This window comes from Mustelus asterias, chromosome 12 (assembly GCF_964213995.1).
Source record: "Mustelus asterias chromosome 12, sMusAst1.hap1.1, whole genome shotgun sequence".
Lineage (NCBI taxonomy): Eukaryota > Metazoa > Chordata > Chondrichthyes > Carcharhiniformes > Triakidae > Mustelus > Mustelus asterias.
The window spans coordinates 13049669-13074950 of NC_135812.1; the positions used below are offsets into that span (position 1 = coordinate 13049669).

Sequence of the window (25282 nt, forward strand, 5' to 3'; positions counted from 1 at the left end):
CCTTGGCGTTCCAAGATGTGCAGGTTAGGGCGATTAGCGGGGTAAAAGTGAATCAAAAATCATAGAAACATACAGTAGAGAAGGAGGCCATTTGGCCCATCGAGTCTGCACCAGCCACAATCTCACCCAGACCCTATCCCCATAACTCCAGGCATTTACCCTACTAATCTCCCTGACACTAAGTGGCAATTTAGCATGGCCAATCCACCTAACCCGCACATCTTTGGCGTATGGAAGGAAACCGGAACACCCGGAGGAAACCCACGCAGACACAGTGAGAATGTGCAAACTCCACACAGACAGTCACCCAAGGCCGGAATCAAATCCGGGTCCCTGGCGCTGTGAGGCAGCAGTGCCAACCACTGTGCCAACGTGCTGCCCTTAAACTATAGAATCTACATCTACAAACACTTTACCAGGTCAGGATATATGATATAGAATTACAGAATAAATGCTGCGTTGCAAGTTAGACACTTGGTGCAGATAGATAGAATCACAGAGTCACAAAATACTATAGTGCAGAAGAGGCCCTTTGGCCCATTGGGGGTCTTCATTGACGTATGAAAAGTCCAGACCTGCCCACCTAATACCACTTGCCAGCACTTGGCCCACAGCCTTGAATGTTCTGGCGTGCCAAGTGCTCATCCAGGTAAGCTGAGATTGGTTCACGATTCTTCATAACTGGGTGGAGTTAGTAAGAAGTCTCACAACACCAGGTTAAAGTCCAAAAGGCTTATTTGGAATCATGAGCTTTCGAAGCGCTGCTCCTTCATCAGTTCCTTCATCAAGGAGCAGCGCTCCGAAAGCTCATAATGCCAGATAAACCTGTTGGACTTTAACCTGGTGTTGTGAAACTTCTTACTGTGCCCACCCCAGTCCAACGCCGGCATCTCCACATCATGGGTGGAGTTACTAATTGGTTGTTCCTTAATCGGATGCTCAGGTTGCATGGAAAGGGAGGAGGGAACGGGATCGAGGGAGAGGGCTCTTGTTGGCACGTGTTAGCGAAAGAGGAAGCTGTGAATCTCAAAAATGATTCAGGAAGTACCTCTGTTAAAGCAGCCAATGTGTAGAGCAGTAATATTGTCAGTGGGTATTGATGTTGGTTGGGTCACACATTACTAGCCCTTCTAGTACTAGTACTATACCTCTCAACATCTTGTCCACCTCTATCAGGTCACCTCTCATCCTTCGTCCCTCCAAGGAGAAAAGACCGAGCTCCCTCAACCTATCCTCATAAGGCATGCCACCCAATTGTTGATCATTGGAAAAACTCATCTTAGTAACAAAGTGCTCTCCTCTTGAGTGGAGAGCTGACTTTCTATGATGCGTTTAACATGTTTGAATTGGACACTCTGCCCATGTTTGGAGTGCCCAAGGGAACAGGGTAGATGTGAATGTTCAGTCCTGTTTAATGTGTGTCATTGCAAGTGTCAACACTAGAGAATGTGAAGAGTGCGGAACACACTCACCCTGAAGCAGTTTACAGATTGCTATTTTCTAAACTATATTTAAATAAACTGAGGGCTTTTAATCTGTATTAGCGGCACGGTGCCACAGTGGTTAGCACTGCTGCCTCACAGTGCCAGGGACCTGGATTCGATTCCCGGCTTGGGTCACCATCTGTGGGGAGTTTGCACGTTCTCCCCGTGTCTGCGTGGGTTTCCTCCGGGTGCTCCAGTTCCCTCCCACAGTCTGAAAGACGTGCTGGTTAGGGTGCATTGGCCATGCTAAATTCTCCCTCACTGTACCCGAACAGGCGCCGGAGTGTGGCAACTAGGGGATTTTCACAGTAACTTCATTGCAGTGTTAATGTAAGCCTACTTGTGACACTAATAATAAACTGAAACTTTTGCTGGTTGTAAATCCATTGGCACTTTGTCCTTCGAGGGTGGTTTCCTGGGGTGGACAGCTTGACAAATTTTCTGCCCTTTTTGCATTCATAGTCAGCAGCAAGTGTTCACACACGGGTTGCACCATTCCTTATAGTTTTTCCCTTTGTTAGTGAGGGTGGACATATTGTTCTGCGAACAAAGAACAGTACAGCACAGGAAACAGGCCCTTCAGCCCTCCAAGATCTCTCTGTTTTGTAATGTCTTTAGGTCAATGCTGGGTAGTCTAGGCTGGTGAGTGGACTGCATGAATGGCCCTCCTTCAGCTCAGTGAGCCGCAAGATTGAAATCGGGCTCGTTCACTAACCGCGGGCCCATGAATAAGATTAAATACATTTAATTCATGCTGAACATTTCATAGCGGGCGGCGCGGTGACACAGTGGTTAGCACTGCTGTCTCACAGCGCCAGGGACCTGGGTTCAATTCCGGCTCAGGTGACTGTCTATGTGGAGTTTGCACGTTCTCCCCGTGTCTGCGTGGGTTTCCTCCGGGTGCTCCGGTTTCCTCCCATACTCCAAAGATGTGTGGGTTAGGTTGATTGACCATGCTAAATTGCCCCTTAGTGTTTGGGGGATTAGCAGGATAAATATGTGGGGTTACAGGAATAGGGCCTGCGTGGGATTGTAGCCAGTGCAGACTCGATGGGCCGAATGGCCTCCTTCTGCACTGTAGGGAATTCTATGATAATGAGTTATAGAAAATGCTTAATCATTCATTTATCAATAGAACTATCATCAACTTCAGATGGTGAAAGCAAAATAAATATTTTTGGACACAGAGGGAGTGTTCGGCTCTCACACTCAATGTTGTGAGCAATCACACCTCACTTCACTTGCCCTTGCTTTACGTGTGAATCACTTCAGTCATACTGGCAGGAAAAAAAAATCAGCGGAAAGTGGCAATGCTGCGTGTGGGCACCAGTCAACAAGATGTCTCATGGGCCACACTCAGAACCCAGATAGGCCGCATGTGGACCCCAAGCCATAGGTTGCCCACCACTTATCACCCTTAGACATAATCATGTGACTATGGCCGGAATTCTCTGGTCTCGCATGCCCCGCTACTGCAACCAGCGAGAACGGAGAATTTGGCGCTCAGCCAAATCCCCGCTCACAGGAGCGGAATTAGTGAATCACAGGTCAAAGAATTCCAGCCGATAATTCATAGCTATCAACTAATAACATTTTCCCTCCTCTCATGTTGACTTGTAGGAACACATCGACATAGGAACAAGAGTCAGCCAGGAGATCCTTCCACTGTTCAGGTCGATCTTGGCCAATCTGTGTCTTTAGTATTGCAGTGACTTCAAGCAGGCCATTGAGATTAGCCTATTGGGAGTATAAACTCCCTGATTAAGGATCCAATTGATGGGCCAATCAGGGAGTCTTCGCTTTATAATTAACTGGGAGTGTCAGTTCCTCTGGCACTCCTGGAGGTAGACTGCTAGCACTCTGTGTGCTGCTGTTAGAGTTTGTAAATAAAGGGACTTTGGTGAAGGGATTTCTGCCTCCGAAGACTTATTACAGGTTTAATTTAAAGCTAATTTTAATCTGACTGATGAGTCTCGGTGCAGTGCTGGTTTGCAGTCAGCTGGAGATGAAGCGCTGTCAAAGTCATTGAAACTGATACTGGGATGTCTGTGAAACCAGTTTTTAATACGGGATGCCTACCTCATCCACCTGGTGAGTTAGATTTACAAGATCCTCTTACTTTCCTTATCCTTTGATAACTTCATTTAATTTTTAAAAACCTGCCCATCTCAGTCTTGAGATTTTCAACTGAGTACCCTAAGTACCCACACTGTTTTGGGGACAGAATTCCAGATGCCCACCTACCCTCCATGTGGAAAAGTGCTTCCTGATTTCATTCTTAAATGCTCCAGCTCTGATTTTGAAATTGTGCTTCCTTCTTCTGAATTTCCTCCCCAGATCAAGTCGTTTTGCTATACCTACCCTATTAAACCCCACTATAATAACTCCAGGAGTCAACTGTAAAGAAGCGGTGCTTTATTGCACAAAATAAAATGAAATAAAAACCACAAACAAGCCTATGGTGAACACAAACTGGTCCCAACCTGGTCAGTACAACAATGGACCCACTCAGGGGCCTGCTTTATACAGGGCTCGGTATACGAGCTCCACCTGGTTAGTTAAGGAGGAGGCGATGGGGTCTAGTGGTATTATCGCAAGACTATTTGGGGGGGAAGAGAGGATCAGGATATTGAATTCGATGATCAGTCATGATCAAAATGAATGGCAGAGCAGGCTCGAAGAGCCGAATGGTCTACTCCTGCTTCTAGTTTCTATGTTGCTATTAATCCAGAAACTCAGATAACATTCTGGGGACCTGGGTTCGAATCCCACCGCGGCAGCTGGTGGAATTTGAGTTCAATACATTATATCTGGTATTAAGAATCGACTGATGACCATTGTCGATTGTCAGAAAAGCCCACCTGGATCACTAATGTCCTTTAGGAAAGGAAATCTGCCATCCTTACCCGGTCTGGCCTACATGTGACTCCAGAGCTACAGCAAAGTGGTTGACTCCTAACTGCTCTCCAAGGGCAACTAGGGATGGGCAGGAAATGCTGGCCAGCCAGCGACGCCCATATCCCATGAATAAATATAAAAAAGGCCCCAAGGAGCTTGTATTCAACGGGTCCCACGGGGACATTGAACAAGTGATTCCCCATGCAAGTCCTGGGGTTATCGCACCCACAATCATACCTAATGCCTCCATTAGACTATTGAATGCAAGGGGACACAAGCCAAGTATACGCTAAGATAAGGTACGCCCATGTGCTGACCACGTCTCTGACACAGTTCCTCCCTTCTGTGTCAGCCCATCATCAGGGATTGTCGAGCAGTCCACACCTCACTTTCCAGCAGGGCTAAACTGGGAGCAACTGGGAGCATGGATCCTGGCTGGAATTTCCTCGATGTGGAGATGCCGGCGTTGGACTGGGGTAAACACAGTAAGAAGTTTAACAACACCTGGTTAAACCAGGTTAACCTGGTGTTGTTAAACTTCTTACTGGAATTTCCTCCGCAGGCCTCCCTTTCCCCGGTCTCAGAATGCAAACAGCGAACGTGCTGGGCTTTGGAGTGGCAGTCGCTCAGCACTACACTGCATTTGCCGGAGAATGTTAAGTACCACCAAAGCTAGAATTTTGGATTGAACAGGCGGGCACGCGTGCAGGAGTTGGACGTGCGGCCGCCAATAATTCGCCCATTGAGGGGCCAATTGGTGGTGATTTTATGCGGCCCGTCTGCTTTTACGGTTGGGGAGTGGGCCAGTTGTCCAGGCGGCCTTTACATTTTAGCTGTAACCTCGATCCAGGGCGGGATGAACCATCAGGACTGAAATAAAATTACCAAAGGTGTCTGGGGGAACTGAACTCTGTCTATGATTGCGCTACCCAGGCACTCGTGGTGTAGTTTTATCATCGATATATATTTGTTGAAGGTCAGCAGCTCTGCAGAAGCTGTCCTCCCTGAGGGAGCACATTAGAAATGCCAGCCAGTGCTCTCCCTGTACCCGGTGCCCGCTCTCTTCCTGCCCTCCCAGGGCAGCGCTCAGTCCTTCACAGAGATGGATGGTCCAGCTGGTAGGAAATGGTGCTCCGAGGTTAATCGTGACTGGGAACGGGTTTCACGTCCACTTTCGGATCCACCCAGTGCGCGCACCCGACGCTCAAAAAATTCAGGCCCCAAGTGTTTGCCCTGCTTAACCACTACCATGGGCTGGTGGAATGTGGTGGCCACAGTGATAGAGATTGGATCAGTTAGTTCTTTTCTTCAAGCCTATCCCTTGACCTCCTCACTCACCCTTAACTCAACAAGGTCAAGAGTCACAGAGGTTTACGGCATGGAAACAGGCCCTTCGGCCCAACTTGTCCATGCTGCCCTTTTTTTTAACCACTAAGCTAGTCCCAATTTCCCACGTTTGGCCCATATCCCTCTATACCCATCTTACCCATGTAACTGTCTAAACGCTTTTTAAAAGACAAAATTGTACCCGCCTCTACTACTACCTGGGCGGCACGGTAGCACCGTGGTTAGCACTACTGCTTCACAGCTCCGGGGACCTGGGTTCGATTCCCGGCTCGGGTCACTGTCTGTGTGGAGTTTGCACATTCTCCTCGTGTCTGCGTGGGTTTCCTCCGGGTGCTCCGGTTTCCTCCCACAGTCCAAAGATGTGCGGGTTAGGTTGATTGGCCATGGTAAAAATTGCCCCTTAGTGTCCCGGGATGTGTAGGTTAGAGGGATTAGTGGGTAAATATGTAGGGATATGGGGGTAGGGCCTGGGTGGGATTGTGGTCGGTGCAGACTCGATGGGCCAAATGGCCTCTTTCTGTACTGTAGGGTTTCTATGTTCTATGTACCTCTGGCAGCTTGTTCCAGACACTCACCACCCTCTGTGCGAAAAAATTGCCCCTCTGGACCCTTTTGTAACTCTCCCCTCTCACCTTAAACCTATGCCCTCTAGTTTTAGACTCCCCTACCTTTGGGAAAAGATGTTGACTATCTAGCTGATCTGTGCCCCTCATTATTTTACAGACCTCTATAAGATCACCCCTCAGCCTCCTACGCTCCAGGGAAAAAGGTCCCAGTCTATCCAGCCTCTCCTTATAACTCAAACCATCAAGTCCCGGTAACATCCGAGTAAATCTTTTCTGCACTCTTTCTAGCTTGAACCCTGCTTGAGGCCTGTCTATTCTGGAAGGTCACCATAAGCTGACCATTTTGATGTCACTTAAGACATCATGTTGATCCTACTTTTGAAACCAGAACTGTGGGGAACACAGCAAGTTTTCTCACTGAAAGGTCTCCAAGCTCTCTGGAAGGTTCTACATTTGTGATTTGAACTCAGCTGTTTAATCACTTGATCACGGATTCTTTATTTTTCAGCCCACACGTTGCCTTTGGAAGGCTGCTTTCCAATTTAAATTCAATATAAATTGGCTAACTCTATGCAGGGTTTGTAAGAACAGGATTTAAAGCTGAGTTTGAAGCCTAAATTAAAATGCTTATGGGCCCCAAATGGCCATTAAGCAGATCGAATCCATTAAGCGAATTTCTCTCTCTCTCTCTCCCTCTCAGTGCAATGTGCATACACAGAAATACTTATCATGATAAACGTCTCACTCTGACCCTTCAGCACTGCGCTTCTGTGCCAGTTGAGCAGGAAAGAATAATTTGAAGAGGTTCTTTGATGAGACAGCCAAGGTCCACTCACAATCATAGAGTCATAGAATTCCCTACAGTGGAGGAGGAGGCCATTCGGTCCATCGAGTCTGCACCGACCACAATCCCACCCAGGCCCTACTCCCGTAACTCATCATACTTAGCCTGCAAATCCCCCTGACACCAGGGTCAATTTAGCATGGCCAATCAACCTAACCCTACCTTACCTAACCTAATCTTTGGATTGTGGGAGGAAACCGGAGCACCCGGAGGAAACCCACGCAGACACGGGGGCAACGTGCAAATTCCACATAGACAGTAGCCCGAGGCCGGAGTTGAGCCCGGGTCCCTGGCGCTGTGACGCAGCAGTGCGAAGCACTGTGCCACCGTGCCGTCGGCTCTCCATCTTCAGAGTGAGGACTGCTGAACAGGAGAGGATGTGTTTTTTTTCATTCATGGGAAATGGGCATCACTGGCTGGGCCAGCATTTATTGCCCATCCCTAGTTGCCCTTGGAGGGCAGTTGACAGTCAACCACATTGCTGTAACTCTGTAGTCAGATGTCGGCCAGAACAGCTAAGGATGGCAGATTTCCTTCCCTAAAGGACATTAGTGAATTAGATGGGTTTTTTCCAACAATTGACAATGGTTTCATGGTCGTCAGTAGATTCTTAATTCCAGATATTTTTTATTGAATTCAAATTCAGCATCTACCATGGCGGGATTCGAACCCGTGTCCCCCAGAGCATTAGCTGAGTTTCTGGATTAATAGTCCAGCGATAATACCACTCAGTCGTTGCCTCCTGTGTCAGAATACCAGGGTGCACCATCCCATGGTTGTCCACCACCCCACCAACCCAAGGTAATCACTGAGATCGGCGGCAAAAATAAACTGGCGTCACGCCAATCCCTAGCAAATGCCATTAATCCCACAACTCGGCGTGGCATTCAGTGACTGGGAAAATATTGTTCAAAAACAACAGGACGTTTGTTGGGTACATTTTCTTGCTTCCATTGGAACATGTGGATTTCGTTTCCGCAGTGGCTGGCACTCTTGAGGGGGAGACTTCCTCTGGTCCTGAAGCAGTTGTGTGGGCTGAGTAGATCCTTCCGAGTAAGAGATGAGCCAGCTGGCATGACTCACGAACAGAGATCAGACCCACACAGAGCCTGAAGAAAGTCGATATTTGGAAGCAGTCCAGAACTCGGATTCACGCCGGCGTGAATTCCCTGTGGATCTTACACTGGTGTCCGCCACAGCACATTGGGAAACCCACTGGAGGATGGAGTAAAATTGATTTGTATCCCGCTAATGGGATGTATATGAAGGCCTATCCGGAATATTGTCCCCCACCCCCAGTTATCCGCAATGCCAATGGAAAAACAGAACACATTTGGAACATGGGCAGCACGGTGGCACAGTGGTTAGCACTGCTGCTTCACAGCTCCAGGGACCCGGGTTCGATTCCCGGCTTGGGTCACTGTCTGTGTGGAGTTTGCACATTCTCCTCGTGTCTGCGTGGGTTTCCTCCAGGTGCTCCGGTTTCCTCCCACACTCCAAAGATGTGCGGGTTAGGTTGATTGGCCATGCTAAAATTGCCCTTAGTGTTCTGAGATACGTAGGTTAGAGGGATTAGTGGGTAAATATGTAGGGATATGGGGGTAGGGCCTGGGTGGGATTGTGGTCGGTGCAGACTCGATGGGGCGAATGGCCTCTTTCTGTGCTGTAGGGTTTCCATGATTTCTATGTGCAGAGGTCAGGACTCACCTGAACTGTGCCGAGGGCTGCCTCTGGAGTTTGGGATGGAGACCACCAGCAATCCTGGACCCCCGGAACTCCACAGTAGTGAGTGGCCGGAGTAGGTGGGAAGCATCTACAGCTGGATCTTCCAGAAACAGTATCATGAGGTGGTCCACCATCCATCCTTAGAGTGTTCCTGGAGATCCCTCTTCCTTTCCAGGAGGTCCGTCTGCTTTCTTCTACGGTGGGTTGGTGACATCGGGTGCCCGGATACGATAGTGGGATGCACACCATCATGCCCACCCCATTTGTCGCAATAGAACAAAGAACAAGAACAAAGAACAATACAGCACAGGAACAGGCCCTTCGGCCCTCCAAGCCCGCGCCGCTCCCCGGTCCAGGATTGAATCCTGAATCCAGGATCCCCGCCCAATTTTCCAGCCTATCTACATACCAATATCCTATCCACCGAGCTGTCCCTCACAGCTACGATGCTTTGTTCATCACAACCTATTAACTCACCCCCACCCCCCCCATTCCAGACCATGTGATCTCCAGGGAGAGGCGAAAACCCAGAGTGAAAACCCCAGGGCCAATATGGGGAAAAAAAATCTGGGAAATTCCTCTCCGACCCCCTGAGGCGATCGAAACGAGTCCAGGAGATCACACTGGCCCTGATCGGAAAATGCTTCCCAACCCTAGTCATTTCCACTTCCACGAACACCATATGAATTCCCTGCCCCCGAGACAGGTTCCCAACTATCCGCAGTCTCGCTCTGTACTGGCACCAGCAAGATGATCATAGAATGAAGCCTTGAAACGAGAAACAAGGAACAATTAGCCCGCGCCGCTCCCTGGTCCAAACTAGACCACTCTTTTGTATCCCTCCATTCCCACTCCATTCATATAGCTGTCTAGATAAGTCTTAAACGTTCCCAGTGTGTCCGCCTCCACCACCTTGCCCGGCAACACATTCCAGGCCCCCACGACCCTCTGTGTAAAATATGTCCTTCTGATATCTGTGTTAAACCTCCCCCCCTTCACCTTGAACCTATGACCCCTCGTGAACGTCACCACCGACCCGGGGAAAAGCTTCCCACCGTTCACCCTATCTATGCCTTTCATAATTTTATACACCTCTATTAAGTCTCCCCTCATCCTCCGTCTTTCCAAGGAGAACAACCCCAGTTTCCCCAATCTCTCCTCATAACCAAGCCCCTCCATACCAGGCAAACCTCCTCTGTACTCTCTCCAAAGCCTCCACGTCCTTCTGGTAGTGTGGCGACCAGAACTGGACGCAGTATTCCAAATGTGGCCGAACCAACGTTCTATACATCTGCAACATCAGACCCCAACTCTTATACTCTATGCCCCGTCCTATAAAGGCAATACTCCCAGGTGCGTAATTAATGAGGTCGGGGCAGAAGATACGGCGTGGATTCCCGCTGGCATCTGCAGTGGGAAACACTCCGCATTCCCACCCACCTCAGGACTTAGTCCCGGATGGGAGAATTTCGCCTCATGTTTATTCTCAACTCTCCCTTGGAGAGAGCTGCCGGAAAACCCAGAGACTGGTCCATTCTGGCTCTTCCCCCTCACTGATCAAAGACCACCGCTGCCATATTGTTTGCTCCACCTCATTAACTATGCAGCTTGGATTTTTGGGCCATATTCCGTGATAGGAGTGGGCATGATGGTATCTGAGATAGAGTTTCAGCAGTGAAGCTAAAGAATTTGTCCTCTCTGTGAGGAGCTGATTGTTACACACCCCACACTTCCCCATTAAGCTTGTTGAATTCTGACTGATGAAAACATGAACCACAGAATCTCTACAGTGCAGAAGGAGGCCATTTGGCCCATCAAGCCTGCACCAACAACACTCCCACCCAGGTCCTATCCCCATAACCCCATGTAGTTACTTGGCTAATCCCCGTAACGCTAAGGGATAATTTGAGCATAGCCAATCAACCTAACTTGCATATCTTTGGACTGTGGGAGGAAACCGGAGCACCCGGAGGGAAACCCACACAGACATGGGGAGAATGTGCAAACTCCACACAGTGACCCGAGGCCGGAATTGAACATGGGTCCCTGGCGCTGTGAAGCTAACCACTGTGCCACCCCATGAAGTATTAAATGAGAAAATATTTCTGGGTACCATCTTTATCTACTTTATCATTCACACTCTATTAGGAACTTTTCATTTTTGCCCATGTTCCTTACATAATAATCTTCTGAAACCTGTTCCGACAGCCCCAAACCTTTGCTATGACATTCTTTTAACGAGTTCTTCCCTCCCCTTTCTCTCCATTACCTGTCGTCCACCATTCATCATCCCTCTGATCAAATGGCAGAAGACTCAGGCCTCCAGCATAGTTACTGAGGAGGAGCCTGGATGATTGGTGATTGTTTGCCAAGGGGCTGAAATAGTGACCACGTTGATTGGCTATGCTCAAATTGTCCCTTAGCGTTACGGGGATTAGCCAAGTAACTACATGGGGTTACGGGGATAGGATCTGGGTGGGATTGTTGTCGGTGCAGACTCGATGGGCCAAATGGCCTCCTCCTGCACTGCAAATGGAAACTTGCCTCCAACCATCACGGTCCCACTTCCCCCCCATCCACTCAGACACATTATTCATGGAATCATAAAATCCCTGCAATGCAGAAAAGGCCATTTGGTCTATTGAGTCCGCACCGACTCTGTGACCTAGTATCTTTCCAGTCCCTGCCCTATCCCTGTAACCCTACACATTTACCATGCCTAATCCATCTAACCTACACATCTTGGGACACTAAGTACCAATTTAGCATGGCCAGTCCATCTAACCTAATCCATCTAACCTACACATCTTGGGACGCTAAGGACCAATTTAGCATGGCCAATACACCTCACCTGCACATCTTTCGGCTGTGGGAGGAAACCGGAGCGCCCGGAGGAAACCCACGCAGACATGGGGAGAATGTGCAAACTCTACACAGAAATCACCCAAAACTGGAATTGAGCCCGGGTCCCTGGAGCCATGAGGCAACAGTGCTAACCACTGTGCCACCATGTTCAAAGCTTTGCTGATGGCAGGGCGAATTTACCCAGTGAGTGCCCTTCACCTATCATACCTGTGCTCGCTGACTTACCTTGGCTTCTGGGCCTCCAATGCCTCAAATTTAAAACCTTCATTCTTGTTTTTATATTATTCCATGGCCGCATCACTCCCTCGCTCTGTAATCTCCTACGAGATACCTCTGCATCTCCAATTCTGGCCTCTCGCTTACCCCTGATGCCAATCACTCCACTGTTTGCGGCCATGCTTTCAGCCGAGGCTGTACACTCCAGAACTCCCTCCTGAAATGAATCGCCTCCTATTGGTTGCTCCTGAAAACTCTACCTCTTTAACCAACCCTTTAGTCAGTCGTCCTGATGTCTCATTCTGTGACTCAGTCTTCAGAAACTGTTTCTATTGATAATGCTCTTTTTAAGCCCCTGGGGGCACTTTGCGGCACTAAAGGTGCTATATGCAAGTGTAAATTGTTGTTGGAGATTGTTATAATTGAGCAATACAGACACAAAGGGTCCCAGGTTTAATCTACGATCTGTGCTAGCGTGGCAGCAGCAAGGATCAGCCTCAGTGACCACCAGAGTCAAGCAGCTTCCTTACTATTGAAAGATGGATCTGAACAGTCTTTCCTTGGAGGAGCTCCCGTGGAACTGTATTCCAGCGAAGAATCAATGATGGGGGAGAAGGAGGCGGATAATTGATGAGAAACCAATATATTCATTTAGAACACAATAGGGCCAGAGTTTTGAATGTTTGCCAGTGAGGGTCCTTGCCTGCTTGGTATGCCTATTAGGAAATGTGCGCTGTTGGTGAGGTTTTATCCACAGTACTTACAGCCGATCTTCATGACAAACCTAAACAGGACGTCAATTAATATCACACAGACTAGTTTATTCCACCTGAAGCCTTAATGAAAACTGCTTGTGGGAAATCACACACTCTGCAATTAACTCACTGCCCTCTTGTATCCTATTCCATACCCCTGTCTGTTCAATTACTGTTTTGTAAATCTCACTCAGTGCTTCCAATGGTATTGACATCACTGTAATAGACCGCTGGACAATATAACAGAGAGAGAGAGAGAGGGAAGTGCAGGAGTCTGTTGGATCACTTACCCGCCGTTGTCTGCATGTAGCCAGCCAGTGTGCAGATCCTCTTCTCACACAGTCCACTTGGCAGGAAGACAGTCACAATGGCCAACAGGGCACTGGCAGCCAGCAGAACGCAGCCCCCGGAGCACAGAACAGCACTCGTCTGAAACATCAACAGATGGGCAAAGGTTTTAGTCCCGCTGCACAGTTCAAACTTTCAATTAGTCAGACGGACCACTTGCTGCTGGGTCCTGGTTCTCCCCACTCCCACCTACCCCCCCCTCCCACACACGCACACACACACACACACACACACACACAATGCACACACAGACACACACACACTCATACATTCAACACACACACATACAATGCACACACACACAACACAGACCCACACACATACAATGCACATTCACGTATACAATGTACATACACATTCCACTCACACACAAGACGCACACACACATACACACACACACAAAAACACACACACACATACAACACACACACACAAGACACTCACACACACATACAACACACATTCATGCATACAACGCTCACACATTCATCACACACACACAAAACACACAAATACAACACACTCACACACACATACAACATACAACACACGCACACAACACACTCACACACACATACTAATGCACACGCACATATTCCACTCACACACAACACACACACACAGATACAACATACACTCTCACACACACACATTTGGAGCTACAGCCCCTTCAGTAGGTGTGATAAAAGGGCTTATTCCTGTCTAACTTCCTCTGCTCTCTGAGATGGATATATATTGTTTATTCCATATGTCAGAGAGCATGGAACTCACAGTGGTGTTGAATTGTACCCTTTGTGACTGGAATAGCTAACAGATCCAGCAAATTTAGATGCTGCATTGTATTTAGACAGCGTGCGCACAATAGGATAGCTCCCCTATTGCTCAGGGCTCAGATATATCTCATGTAGAGTGTGTTCTATTCTGTGAAGGTGTTGGAGGAATAGGGGCCTAATCTTTACACACTCGCATAAGTTGATTTTATTTGCAGAGATACACATTACAACATACATCTCCGAACACAACCACTACAGATTCAGTCTGTTCCCATTCAGAGAAGCACGGGTAAATCCCCAGTTACTGCATGCTGTTAAATACACAATTAATGTACAACGTAGTCACTACCGGTCTCAGGTGACCTGTCAAACCTGATCAGATTTTCATTGTGTCAGAGGGTGAATTTAGTCAGTGTCCCCTGTCCTGGAGTGGAACTTGGGAGGGAGCGGGGAGTGGCATAGGGGGGGGGGGGGGTAATAGGAGCCTCACCTGCTGGCCGGAGGGAGATCTGCGTTGCCTCCTTTGGGGAGGGTCCAGCCAAATCCTGAGCCAATCAACCTAGGAACATCGGAATTAGGAGCAGAAGTAGGCAAATTCAGCCCTTTGAGCCTGCTCAGCCATTCAATTAGATCATGGCTGATCTCTCCCTGCTCTCAAATCCACCTCTCCATCAGGGAGTGGAGAAGCCAGCAGCAGATCTTTCCCCCAGGAGCAGAACCCCGAGGGGCCGGGCTGCTCCTTTCACTGGAGGACCCTGGTTCACAGAGCAACCTAGGCCACAGCTAAGTCATGGTGGAAGCGGGAGGGGGCTTGTGGTCACGAGATAGGGGGTTTAGGGAGTTTTAAGGAGGGTGGCTCTAAGGGGATCATCGCCTTCCCGATGCCAGGCCCCTCGTTCAAGCACTGAGCGTCTTTAAAGGAGGTTCCCTCCTGGGAGATAATAAGTATCCCGCATGGTTCACCCGGCAATAGGTTCAAACCAGCGGTGGTGGCATGAGGCACTTAAGTGCTTATTAATTGTCCATGCAAGGGCCTCAATCGGTGGTGAAACAGTCTTCCTGCCTCAGATCGAATCGGGGCCGAGGTGAGTGGAGTGCTCACCTGTCGCCCGATAATACCCTCCATGCCTCCAAACACTGCCATAGAGAGGGCCGTGGATTCCACCCTTTGGTTTGCTTTCTCATACTTGTCGACTAGGAAACGTCTGTGCTTCAAGATGAAATGCTCACAAGTCTTTGGTTACGGAGGTTCCCTGATGGATGGCACGGTGGCACAGTGGTTAGCACTGCTGCCTCACAGCGCCAGGGACCCAGGTTCGGTTCCCGGTTTGGGTCACTGTCCGTGTGGAGTCTGCAGGTCCTCCCCGTGTCTGCGTGGGTTTCCTCCGGGTGCTCCGGTTTCCTCCCACAGTCTGAAAGACTTGCTGGTTTGGTGCTAAATTCTCCCTCAGTGTACCCGAACAGGCGCCGGAGTGTGGCGACTACGGGATTTTCACAGTAACTTCATTGCAGTGTTAATGTAAGCCTTACTTGTGACACTAATAAATAAACTTTAAACTAATGTTGGAAGAAAGGTCTGTAAAGGGAAACAAGGTGAAATTTGGATTAGGGGCCTGTATATGTGGTCTACCTGCTGTTACCTGTACAAGAGGGTGTCAAGCACGTTGTCAGCAGTCACCTACATTTGCTGGATTGCTTTTCCTCTTGTTGGGAGCATCGAAAAACCGTAGATAGCTCTCTGCTGACAACCGCAACACTGTCACATTAATATTACAGCCTGTGTTCAGTTAGCTTCTAGGCCAACCTCATTCATGTTACAACCCTGACTTCTTCATATCACAATCCAACTTTGGTTATGTTACAGCCCAGAATAGTTTGCATTACAATCTGTTCTTAGTCATATTACAGGATGTATCTGTGTGTATTTGTCTCATCTATATTACAGCCCTGTCTCATATCACAGGATATTCTGATGTGTATTACAGAAACCATCTGTCTTATATTACAGGCGGCCTCATGTTCAGCTCTGCAGCAAACTCTCATTCATGTTTCGCGCAACCTCATTTCACCATAGAAAGCGTTCTTTCTGGTTGTATCACAGCTTGGTATGGCTCCTGCGCTGCCCAAGACCGCAAGGAGCTACAAGGGGCTGTGAACATAGCCCAGTAACATCATGCAAACCAGCCTCCCAGCCAATGACTCCGTCCACACTTCCTGCTGCCTCGGAAAAACAGCCAGCATAATCAAGAACCACACGCACCCCGGACATACTCTCTTCCACCTTCTTCCATCGGGAAAAAGATAGAAAAGTCTGAGATCATGTCAAGAACAACTTTTTCCCTGCTGCCATCACTTTTGAATGGACCTATCATATACTAAACTGATGTTTCTCTACACCCGAGCTATAATTTAACATTACATTCTGCACCCTCTCCTATCCTTCTCCCCTATGTATTCTATGAACGGTATGCTTTGTCTGTATAGCGTGCAAGAAACAATACTTTTCACTGTATCCCAATACATGTGACAATAATAAATCAAATCAAACTTCCATCTTCTATTGTACTCCTATTCCTGTTTATATTACAGCCTTTTTGCCTTCACGATGTTACAGTTGGCCGCCTTAGTTTTTTTTCCATTCCACCCCTTGCAAATGATAGGCCTGCCTTGTTTAAATCTCAGACTTGTTTATAGTTCAGTTTATTGTAATCCAGTACCCTGCCGCTTTCATATTATCATTCGGCCTTGTTCAGATGGCAGCCCAGTTAGATTGCCATCTCATTTTGATTACAGCCCTCGCTTAGTTTACAGCCGTGTCACCTTTAAGTTGCAACACATTTGGCACCTATGTTACCTAGGGAACATAGGAGCAGGAATAGGCCATTCAACCCATCGAGCCAGCTCCGCCATTTAGCATGATCCTGCCTGATCAGACACCTTAATGTTTTTTTACAGCCATAACCCTTTACATAATTGCTAATCAGTAATCTAGTAACCTCTGCTTTGAACACACTCAATGCCGGAGCTTTCTCAGCCCTCTAGGGTAGAGAGTTCCCAAGATTAACAACCCTCTGAGTAAAGAAATATCTCCTCATCTCAGTCCTAAGTGGCTTCCCCCTTTATTATGAAATTGTGCCCCCTGGTTCTAGACTCCCCAACCAAGGGAAACATCTTACCTGCATCTACCCCCTCAATTCCTTCAAGTATTTTGTAGGTTTCAATGAGATTATAATAACTCCAGGGGTCGGCTGTGAAGGAACCGTGATTTTATTGCACAAAATGAAAATAAACAATAAACACAAGCCTGTGGTGAACACAACAGGTCCCAACCGGGACTAAAAAAATTAATGGACTCTCTCAGGGTCTTGCTTTATACAGGGCTCCACCTGCTTGGCTAATTACCAATCCCCAGGGAGCTCATAGTCAATAAGCCCAACTGGGAGGTCAATTAGTGATGCCCTACGCAGATCATGGGGGTTACCATAGAGATCACCTCGTTTTCTTCGAAACTGTAGAGAATGCAGGCCCAGTTTGCCCAATCTCTCTTCATAGGACAATCCCACCAGCCCCGGATCAAGTCTGGTGAACCTGGATTATTCATATCGTGACACCTCTGTTTCATTTATGTTACATGTTCATCAGTTCATATGAAAGCTTTTTATATTAAATCCTACCTTCTTTATTTTACTGCCCGATTCACCGATATGATTTTATTTTTTTCTGCCTGTTGTCGCAGGGCTGGAATAATGAGCGGGTGAGGAGCACAGACACTTGCTGGTAAAGTCTGCACCATCACCACAATTCTTTTTCAACAGAGCTTCTCACTTAAAGGAGAGAGGGAAATCTATTAGATGCGTCATCTTTGGCTGCTGTTAGTGATATATGTTGTTGGCAGTGACAGATTGGCACTTACAGAGTTCAGGTACCAGGCTAGTTTCCACTCTCCGACGGAACGTGGCTGGACCGAAATAGCACATCGTATGAAGAGAGATTGAACAGTTTAGGCTGATACTCTCTGGAATTTAGAAGAATGAGGGGAGATCAAATTGAGGTTTACAAGATGATAAAAGGTATGGATAAAGTAGACGTGGAGCGGATGCTTCCTCTTGAGGGGTATTCAAGGATGAGAGGTCATAGTCTCGGGATAAGGGGTAGTGAATTTAAAACAGAGTTGAGAAGAAACGACTTCTCCCAAAGGGTTGTGAATCTATGGAATTTGCAACCCCAAAGTGTGGTGGATGTTGGGACAGTGAGTAAATTTAAGGAGGAGTTAGACAGATTTTGAATTGGTAATGGGCTGAAGGGTTGTGGGGAGAAGGCAGGAAAATAGGGATGAGGAGCATATCAGCCATGATCGGATGGCGGAGTGGACTCGATGGGCTGAATGGCCTAATTCTGCTCCTATATCTTATGAACTTATGAACATCATTCTCACAACAGGTGAATGGAGGGAGGATGGAGAGAATGCACCTTGATTTTGTGTCCTGATATCTGCCATTTCTGAGCAATCAGTCACACACTGAGAGCTTCACGTTGAAATCTCATGAATGTCGAGCAGACAGTTTAAGGATGATCTCTGTACAAACTGGCCCAGCAACTCTAAACTTTCTGTAAGAGTGGCAGAGGAGGAAAAGGCAGAAGTAATTGAAGTGTTTCATTGTGGAACACCATTCAATGTTTGATTACGGCTGATCCGCATCTCAACTCCATCCACCTATCTCTGTTCTTCATCCTTTGATGCACTTACTTGACAAGAATCTATCGATTTCAGGCTCGCAAGACCCATTGTCCCCAGGATCCACAGCCTTCTGGATGAATCATGGAATCCCTACAGTGCAGAAGGAGGCCGTTTGGTATCAAGTCCACACTGATCACAATCCAATCCAGGCCCTATTCCTGTGACCCCACATATTTATCCTGCTAATCCCCCTAACAGTAGGGTCAATTTAGCATGGCCAATCCACCTAACCCAAACATCTTTGGAGTGTGGGAGGAAACCGGAGCAAACCCATGCAGACACGGGGAGGACGTGCAAACTCCACACAGACAGTGACCCGAGGCCGGAATTGAGCCCGGGTCCCTGGCGCTGTGAGCCAGCAGTGCTAACCAGTGTGCCACCCACCAATGGAGTGAGTTCCACATTTTATCACCCTTGGCACCAAAGACGCGTATTCTCAAAGCTCCAAAGATGTGCAGGTTAGGTTGGTTAGCCATGCTAAACTGACCCTTAAGGAGATTAGCAGAGTAGATGTTCAGCAGCATATTATGGGCAGCATGGTGGCACAGTGGTTAGCATTGCTGCCTCACCGTTCCAGGGACCCAGGTTCGATTCCCGGCTTGGGTCACTGTCTGTGCGGAGTCTGCACGTTCTCCCCGTGTCTGCGTGGGGTTCCTCCGGGTGCTCCAGTTTCCTCCCACGTGCTGGGAAAGACGTGCTGGTTAGGGTGCATTGGCCGTGCTAAGTTCTCCCTCAGTGCACTCGAACAGGCGCTGGAGTGTGGCGACTAGGGGAGTTTCACGGTAACTTCATTGCAGTGTTAATGTGAGCCTACTTGTGATCTAACTTTAAATTAACTGAGGAAGTCCCAACTCACCCTTATCGCTGATTTTTCTTCTCTCATTTCCTATTCTTTGCAGCTTTCTGTTCATTTCTATAAACCAATTGTTTTGGGTGAAATTGTTATACCTGCAGCAGTTTTTTATTTTTATAATAAAAACAGAAAGTGCCTGACAACACTGAGCAGTGCAGCGAGCACGAGGTGCTTTGTACAATAAAGCATTCACATTTTATCAGGAAAATGAGCAATAAAAGATTTGGTTCATTTATAGCCACGATCTAATCTCTCTACCTGGAGCCACTGAATTATTGAGCTGAGTTTAGGAGCAGTGCTATTATTACATGTGGCTTATAAACTAATTGCTGCAGGTTAGACAGTGGGAGTCATGGTCGTTTTAGATCATTGACTTCATTGTGTGATAGTGATACGTTATTGTCTCTTCACCATAAGGTTAATACACCGACTGAATTGATTCCCTGACTGTGCGGCTTGGTGGCACAATGGTTAGCACTGCTGCCTCACAGCGCCAGGGAGCCGGGTTCAATTCCGGCCTTGGGTCACTGTCTAAGTGGAGCTTGCACGTTCTTCCCGTGTCCACATAGGTTTTCTCTGGGTGCTCCGGTTTCCTCCCACAGTCCAAAGATGTGTGGGTTAGGTTGATTGGCCATGCTAAATTGCCCTTAGTGTCAGGGGGACTAGCTAGGGTAAATACATGGGGTTACGGGGATAGGGCCTGGGTGGGATTGTTGTCGGTGCAGGCTTGATGGGCCGAATGGCCTCCTTTTGCACTGAAGGGTGTCTATGCTTCTAGCATAACCTCTCCAAATTTATATTAATTCAACAGCAACTATTCACATCCTGAAGGCTACTCTGCCTTTTGTTTAATTAGTTACCACATCAGATTTCTCGAACTGTTGGCTAATTTGAGATGTTGCATTTATTTTTATTCATTCATGGGACATGGGCGTCGCTGGCTAGACCAGCATTTATGGCCCATCCTTAATTACCCCCGCGAAGGTGGTGGTGAGCTGCCTTCTTTGACCGCTGCAGTCCATGTAGTGTAGGTACACCCTTGGCGCTGTTAGGGAAGGAGTTCCAGGATTTTGACCCAGCGACAGTGAAGGAATGCAGATATATTTCCTCGTCAGGATGGTGAGTGGCTTGGAAGGGAACCTCCAGGTGGTGGCATTCCCATGAGTCTGCTGCCCTTGTCCTCCAAGATGGTAGGGGTCGAGGGGTGTGGAAGGTGAGATCTAAGGAGCCTTGGTGAGTTCCTGCGGTGCATCTTGAAGATGGTACACACTGCTGCTACTGTTCGACAGTGGTGGAGGGAGTGAATGTTTGTGGACGGGATGCCAGTCAAGCGAACTGCTTTGCTCTGGATGGTGTCAAGACTCTTGAGTGTTGTTAGAGCTGCACTCATCCAGGCAAGTGGAGAGTATTCCATCACACTCTTGACTTGTGCCTTGTATAGTGCCTTTCACTATCTCAGTTAATTAAGTATTTCTGAGTTGTAATATAGCAAGTTGGAGGTAGAAGAACAAGCACAAAGTTGAATGCTAGAACTTAGATGTCAGTTGACGGCCTATTTACTACCCATATTAAGGAAACCAGAGAGAGTGATACTTATCACATTGTGTGTAACATTGGGTGCAAAGCAGAATTGAGGCAGCTCTTCAGATGGCTTTGAGATTGAGCTTTACACGGCAGGGAGGCCCAGGGTTCGAACCTCGGGTTTATACTGAATCAACATTTCTCAGCAACATGTGCAGCAATGGCAGCCTCAGCCCATCTGCTAGAGTCAGGATAAACTGTTCATTGTTAATACGCTCTTACTGCCAGCTAGGGAATCCATCTGGAGTGTGTGAGGACAATGTGTCTTTGAATGACATCTGGAGAGGACTGTGTACCTGTGTACAATATCTGGAGAGGGCAACGTACCTGTGTACAATATCTGGAGAGGACAGCGTACCTGTGTACAATACCTAGAGGGGACAGCGTACCTGTGTACAATACCTAGAGGGGACAGTGTACCTGTGTACAATATCTGGAGAGGACTGTGTACCTGTGTACAATACCTGGAGAGGACTGTGTACCTGTGTACAATACCTGGAGAGGGCAACATACCTGTGTACGATACCTGGAGAGGACTGTGTACCTGTGTACAATACCTAGAGGGGACAGTGTACCTGTGTACAATATCTGGAGAGGACTGTGTACCTGTGTACAATATCTAGAGGGGACAGTGTACCTGTGTACAATATCTGGAGAGGACTGTGTACCTGTGTACAATACCTGGAGAGGGCAACGTACCTGTGTACGATACCTGGAGAGGACTGTGTACCTGTGTACACTACCTGGAGAGGACTGTGTACCTGTGCACAATATCTGGAGAGGACTGTGAACCTGTGTACAATACCTGGAGAGGACTGAGTACCTGTGAAGAATACCTGGAGAGGACAGTGTACCTGTGTACAATACCTGGAGAGGACAGCGTACCTGTGTACAATACCTAGAGGGGACAGTGTACCTGTGTACAATATCTGGAGAGGACTGTGTACCTGTGTACACTACCTGGAGAGGACTGTGTACCTGTGCACAATATCTGGAGAGGACTGTGAACCTGTGTACAATACCTGGAGAGGACTGAGTACCTGTGAAGAATACCTGGAGAGGACAGTGTACCTGTGTACAATACCTGGAGAGGACAGCGTACCTGTGTACAATACCTGGAGAGGGCAACGTACCTGTGTACAATATCTGGAGAGGACAGTGTACCTGTGTACAATACCTGATAAGGGCAGTATATCTGTTTTTAAAGTTTTAAATTTATTTATTAGTGTCACAAGTAGGCTTACATTAACACTGCAATGAAGTTACTGTGAAAATCCCCCAGTCGCCAATCTCCGGTGCCTGTTCGGGTACACTGTGGGAGAATTTAGCACGGCCAATGCACCCTAACCAGCACGTCTTTTGGACTGTGGGAGGAAACCGGAGCACCCAGAGGAAACCCACGCAAACACAGGGAGAATGTGCAGACTCCACACAAACAGTGACCCAAGCCGGGAATCGAAGCTGGGTTCCTATACTGTAGGCAGTAGTGCTACCACTGTGCCACCTGGCAAGGATGTTGTGCTAATGTGGGCATTAATCAAATAGGCAACAGCATGTACTACTTGGGCCCCATGTAAATAGATTGTACAGTACCGGAGGGTCACAGTTCAGCATGGCGGGGCAGCACAGCAGCACAGTGGCAGCCACACCTGCCCACTCCTTTTCCTATCAGAAAAGGATGGCAGAAAATTGGAGGCAAAATAGAAAACTGACAGGTGCTGTCATATTCCATTTGCCACAAGCTGCACCTGTCCATATTTTGGCAGAATCTTGGGGATAGGCTCAAATAGAATGGAAAATCAGTCAGGGTCTGGGCTAGTCCTGCTAGATGGGTAGAACCTCTTTCCAGGATATTCCTATTATAGAAAGGACATTATGAAACTAGAATGAGTACAGAAAAGATTTACTAGGATGCTACCGGGACTTGATGGACTGAGTTATAAGGAGAGGCTGGATAGACTGGGATTTTTTTCTCTGGAGCATAGGAGGCTGAGGGATGACCTTATAGAGGTCTATAAAAGAATGAGGGGCACAGATCCCCAAAGGTAGGGGAATCTAAAACTAGAGGGCATAGGTTTAAGGTGAGAGGGGAGAGATACAAAAGTGTCCAGAGGGGCAATTTTTTCACACAGAGGGTGGTGAGTGTCTGGAACAAGCTGCCAGAGGTAGTAGTAGAGGCGGGTACAATTTTGTCTTTTAAAAAGCATTTAGATAGTTACATGGGTAAGATGGGTATAAAGGGATATGGGCCAAATGCGGGCAATTGGGATTAGCCTATGGGTTTTTTTTAAAAATGGCGGCATGGACAAGTTGGGCCGAAGGGCCTGTTTCCATGCTGTAAACCTCTTATGACTCTATGACTCAATGACTCTATTCATCCCAACCATTGGGGGAGTGAGTGATGGAAAGCTCGGCTACACAAACCAAAAGATGCCAGCTCCGACCTCCAGTGCCCTATGGCAACTGGTGTGAGTAAGAGCAGCAGCTGAGACTGTGGGTTTCCATCAGTACCAGGGGAATTATCACTCAGGGTTCCTGCTGCTGACTGCTGTCCAACCGCACAGTATGATTACAGAGTTTACTGATTAGAAACACGGGACCAGAACAAACCCGCTGAGTCAAAAAAAATTATCAAATTCCTATCTCCTGTTAAGAGAACGTAAGGAAGAGACCCTTACATGGACAACCATTCACTTTCAGCTTATGATTTCATAGAATCCCTACAGTGCAAAAGGAGGCCATTCGGCCCATCGGGTCTGTACTGACGACAATCCCACCCCATGCCCTATCCCACAACCCCATACATTTACCACGCTAATCCCTCTAACCTACACATCCCGGGACTCTAGGGTCAATTTAGCATGGCCAATCCATCTAACCCGCACATTTTTGGACTGTGGGAGGAAACCGGAGAAACCCACGCAGACACGGGGAGAAAGTGCAAACTTCACACAGAGAGTGACCCAAGCAAGGAATTGAACCCAGGTCCCTGGAGCTGTGAGGCAGCAGTGCTAACCACCGTGCCACTGTGCTAGCCTACTTATCTATTGGATTTGAGACTCCTCAGAATGAGGCAGTGAAAAAACGCAAAGCCTGCCTTTCATTCTCTTCATAGTCCATATCATCTTATTTCATAATTCTGTTAAAGTTAATCTTTCAGTAGAGGACCACTTTTGGGCTGTTGGCACTGCCAAGGCTGGTCATGGATCCTGCTCCCAAACAGCTTTTCCATCCGAGTACGTTTTAATTAAGCAGCTGTCAGGCATATTTCATCGGAAGGTGAGTTTTGCCCATAAGCCAGCCACTGAAACACGTCAAAGAAGCTTAATGACACACGCATTAGCGGCACAACTCCCTCATGCATGTAATACGTTTGCTATTATCAATGTTGGATGAATACTAATAGCTCCCGGGACTGGCCAGAGGCTGGGCGATGGGGAGGATGTCAGCTGGAAAGTTACTTCTTTCGAGAAAAGAAAATACTGCACTACGGAAAGACGAGATGGGAACTTTCCCCTCACCTTGTCCAAGGGGGAGGCGATGGCCGAGTGGTATTATTGCGAGATTATTCATCCAGAAACTCAACTAATGTTCTGGGGACCCAAGTTCGAATCCCGTCACAGCAGACTGAATTTGAATTCAATAAAAAAAATCTGGAATTAAGAATCTACTGATGACCGTGAAACCATTGTCGCAAAAACTCATCTGGTTCACTTTCGGGAAGGAAATCTGCCTGCTCTGGTGTACATGTGACTCCAGAGCCACAGCAATGTGGTTGACTCTCGACTGCCCTCGGGCAACTAGGGATGGGCAATAAATGCCAGCGACATCCATGTCCCATGAATAAAAAAAAAAGAAAGCACCACTGAAAACAAGTAAATTATTTGCAAGAGGTAAGTGCTATTCCATTGGCCTGTTCAATATTTTGGATTGACCTGAACAAGAGGCAGCAGCGACGGAGAATGGCGAATACACTCGCTGGCAGCCAGAGGTCATTCATAAGACCATGAGACATAGGAGCAGAATTAGACCATTCGGCCCATCGAGTCTGCTCCACCATTCAATCACGGCTGATATGATTCTCATCCCCATTCTCCTGCCTTCTCCCCGTAACCCTTGAACCCCTTATTGATCAAGAACCTATCTATCTCTGTCTTCAAGACACTCAATGACCTGGCCTTCTGTGGCAATGAGTTCCACCCTCTGGCTGAAACATTCCTCCTCATTTCAGTTTTAAACGAGTGTCCCTTCGCTCTGAGGTTGTGCCCTCGAATTCTAGTGGAAACATC

At 47.7% G+C, this 25282-nt stretch overlaps 1 protein-coding gene across 1 annotated transcript in view; it reads right to left on the bottom strand.

Annotated features, from left to right (window-relative positions):
* lhfpl7 (LHFPL tetraspan subfamily member 7) overlaps positions 1–25282 on the bottom strand; it is a 294405-nt gene that overhangs the window by 121245 nt on the left and 147878 nt on the right. The window contains exon 2 of the mRNA XM_078224817.1: positions 12991–13129. Coding sequence (XP_078080943.1) covers positions 12991–13129 — 139 coding nt within the window. The remainder of the gene's footprint in view (positions 1–12990; positions 13130–25282) is intronic.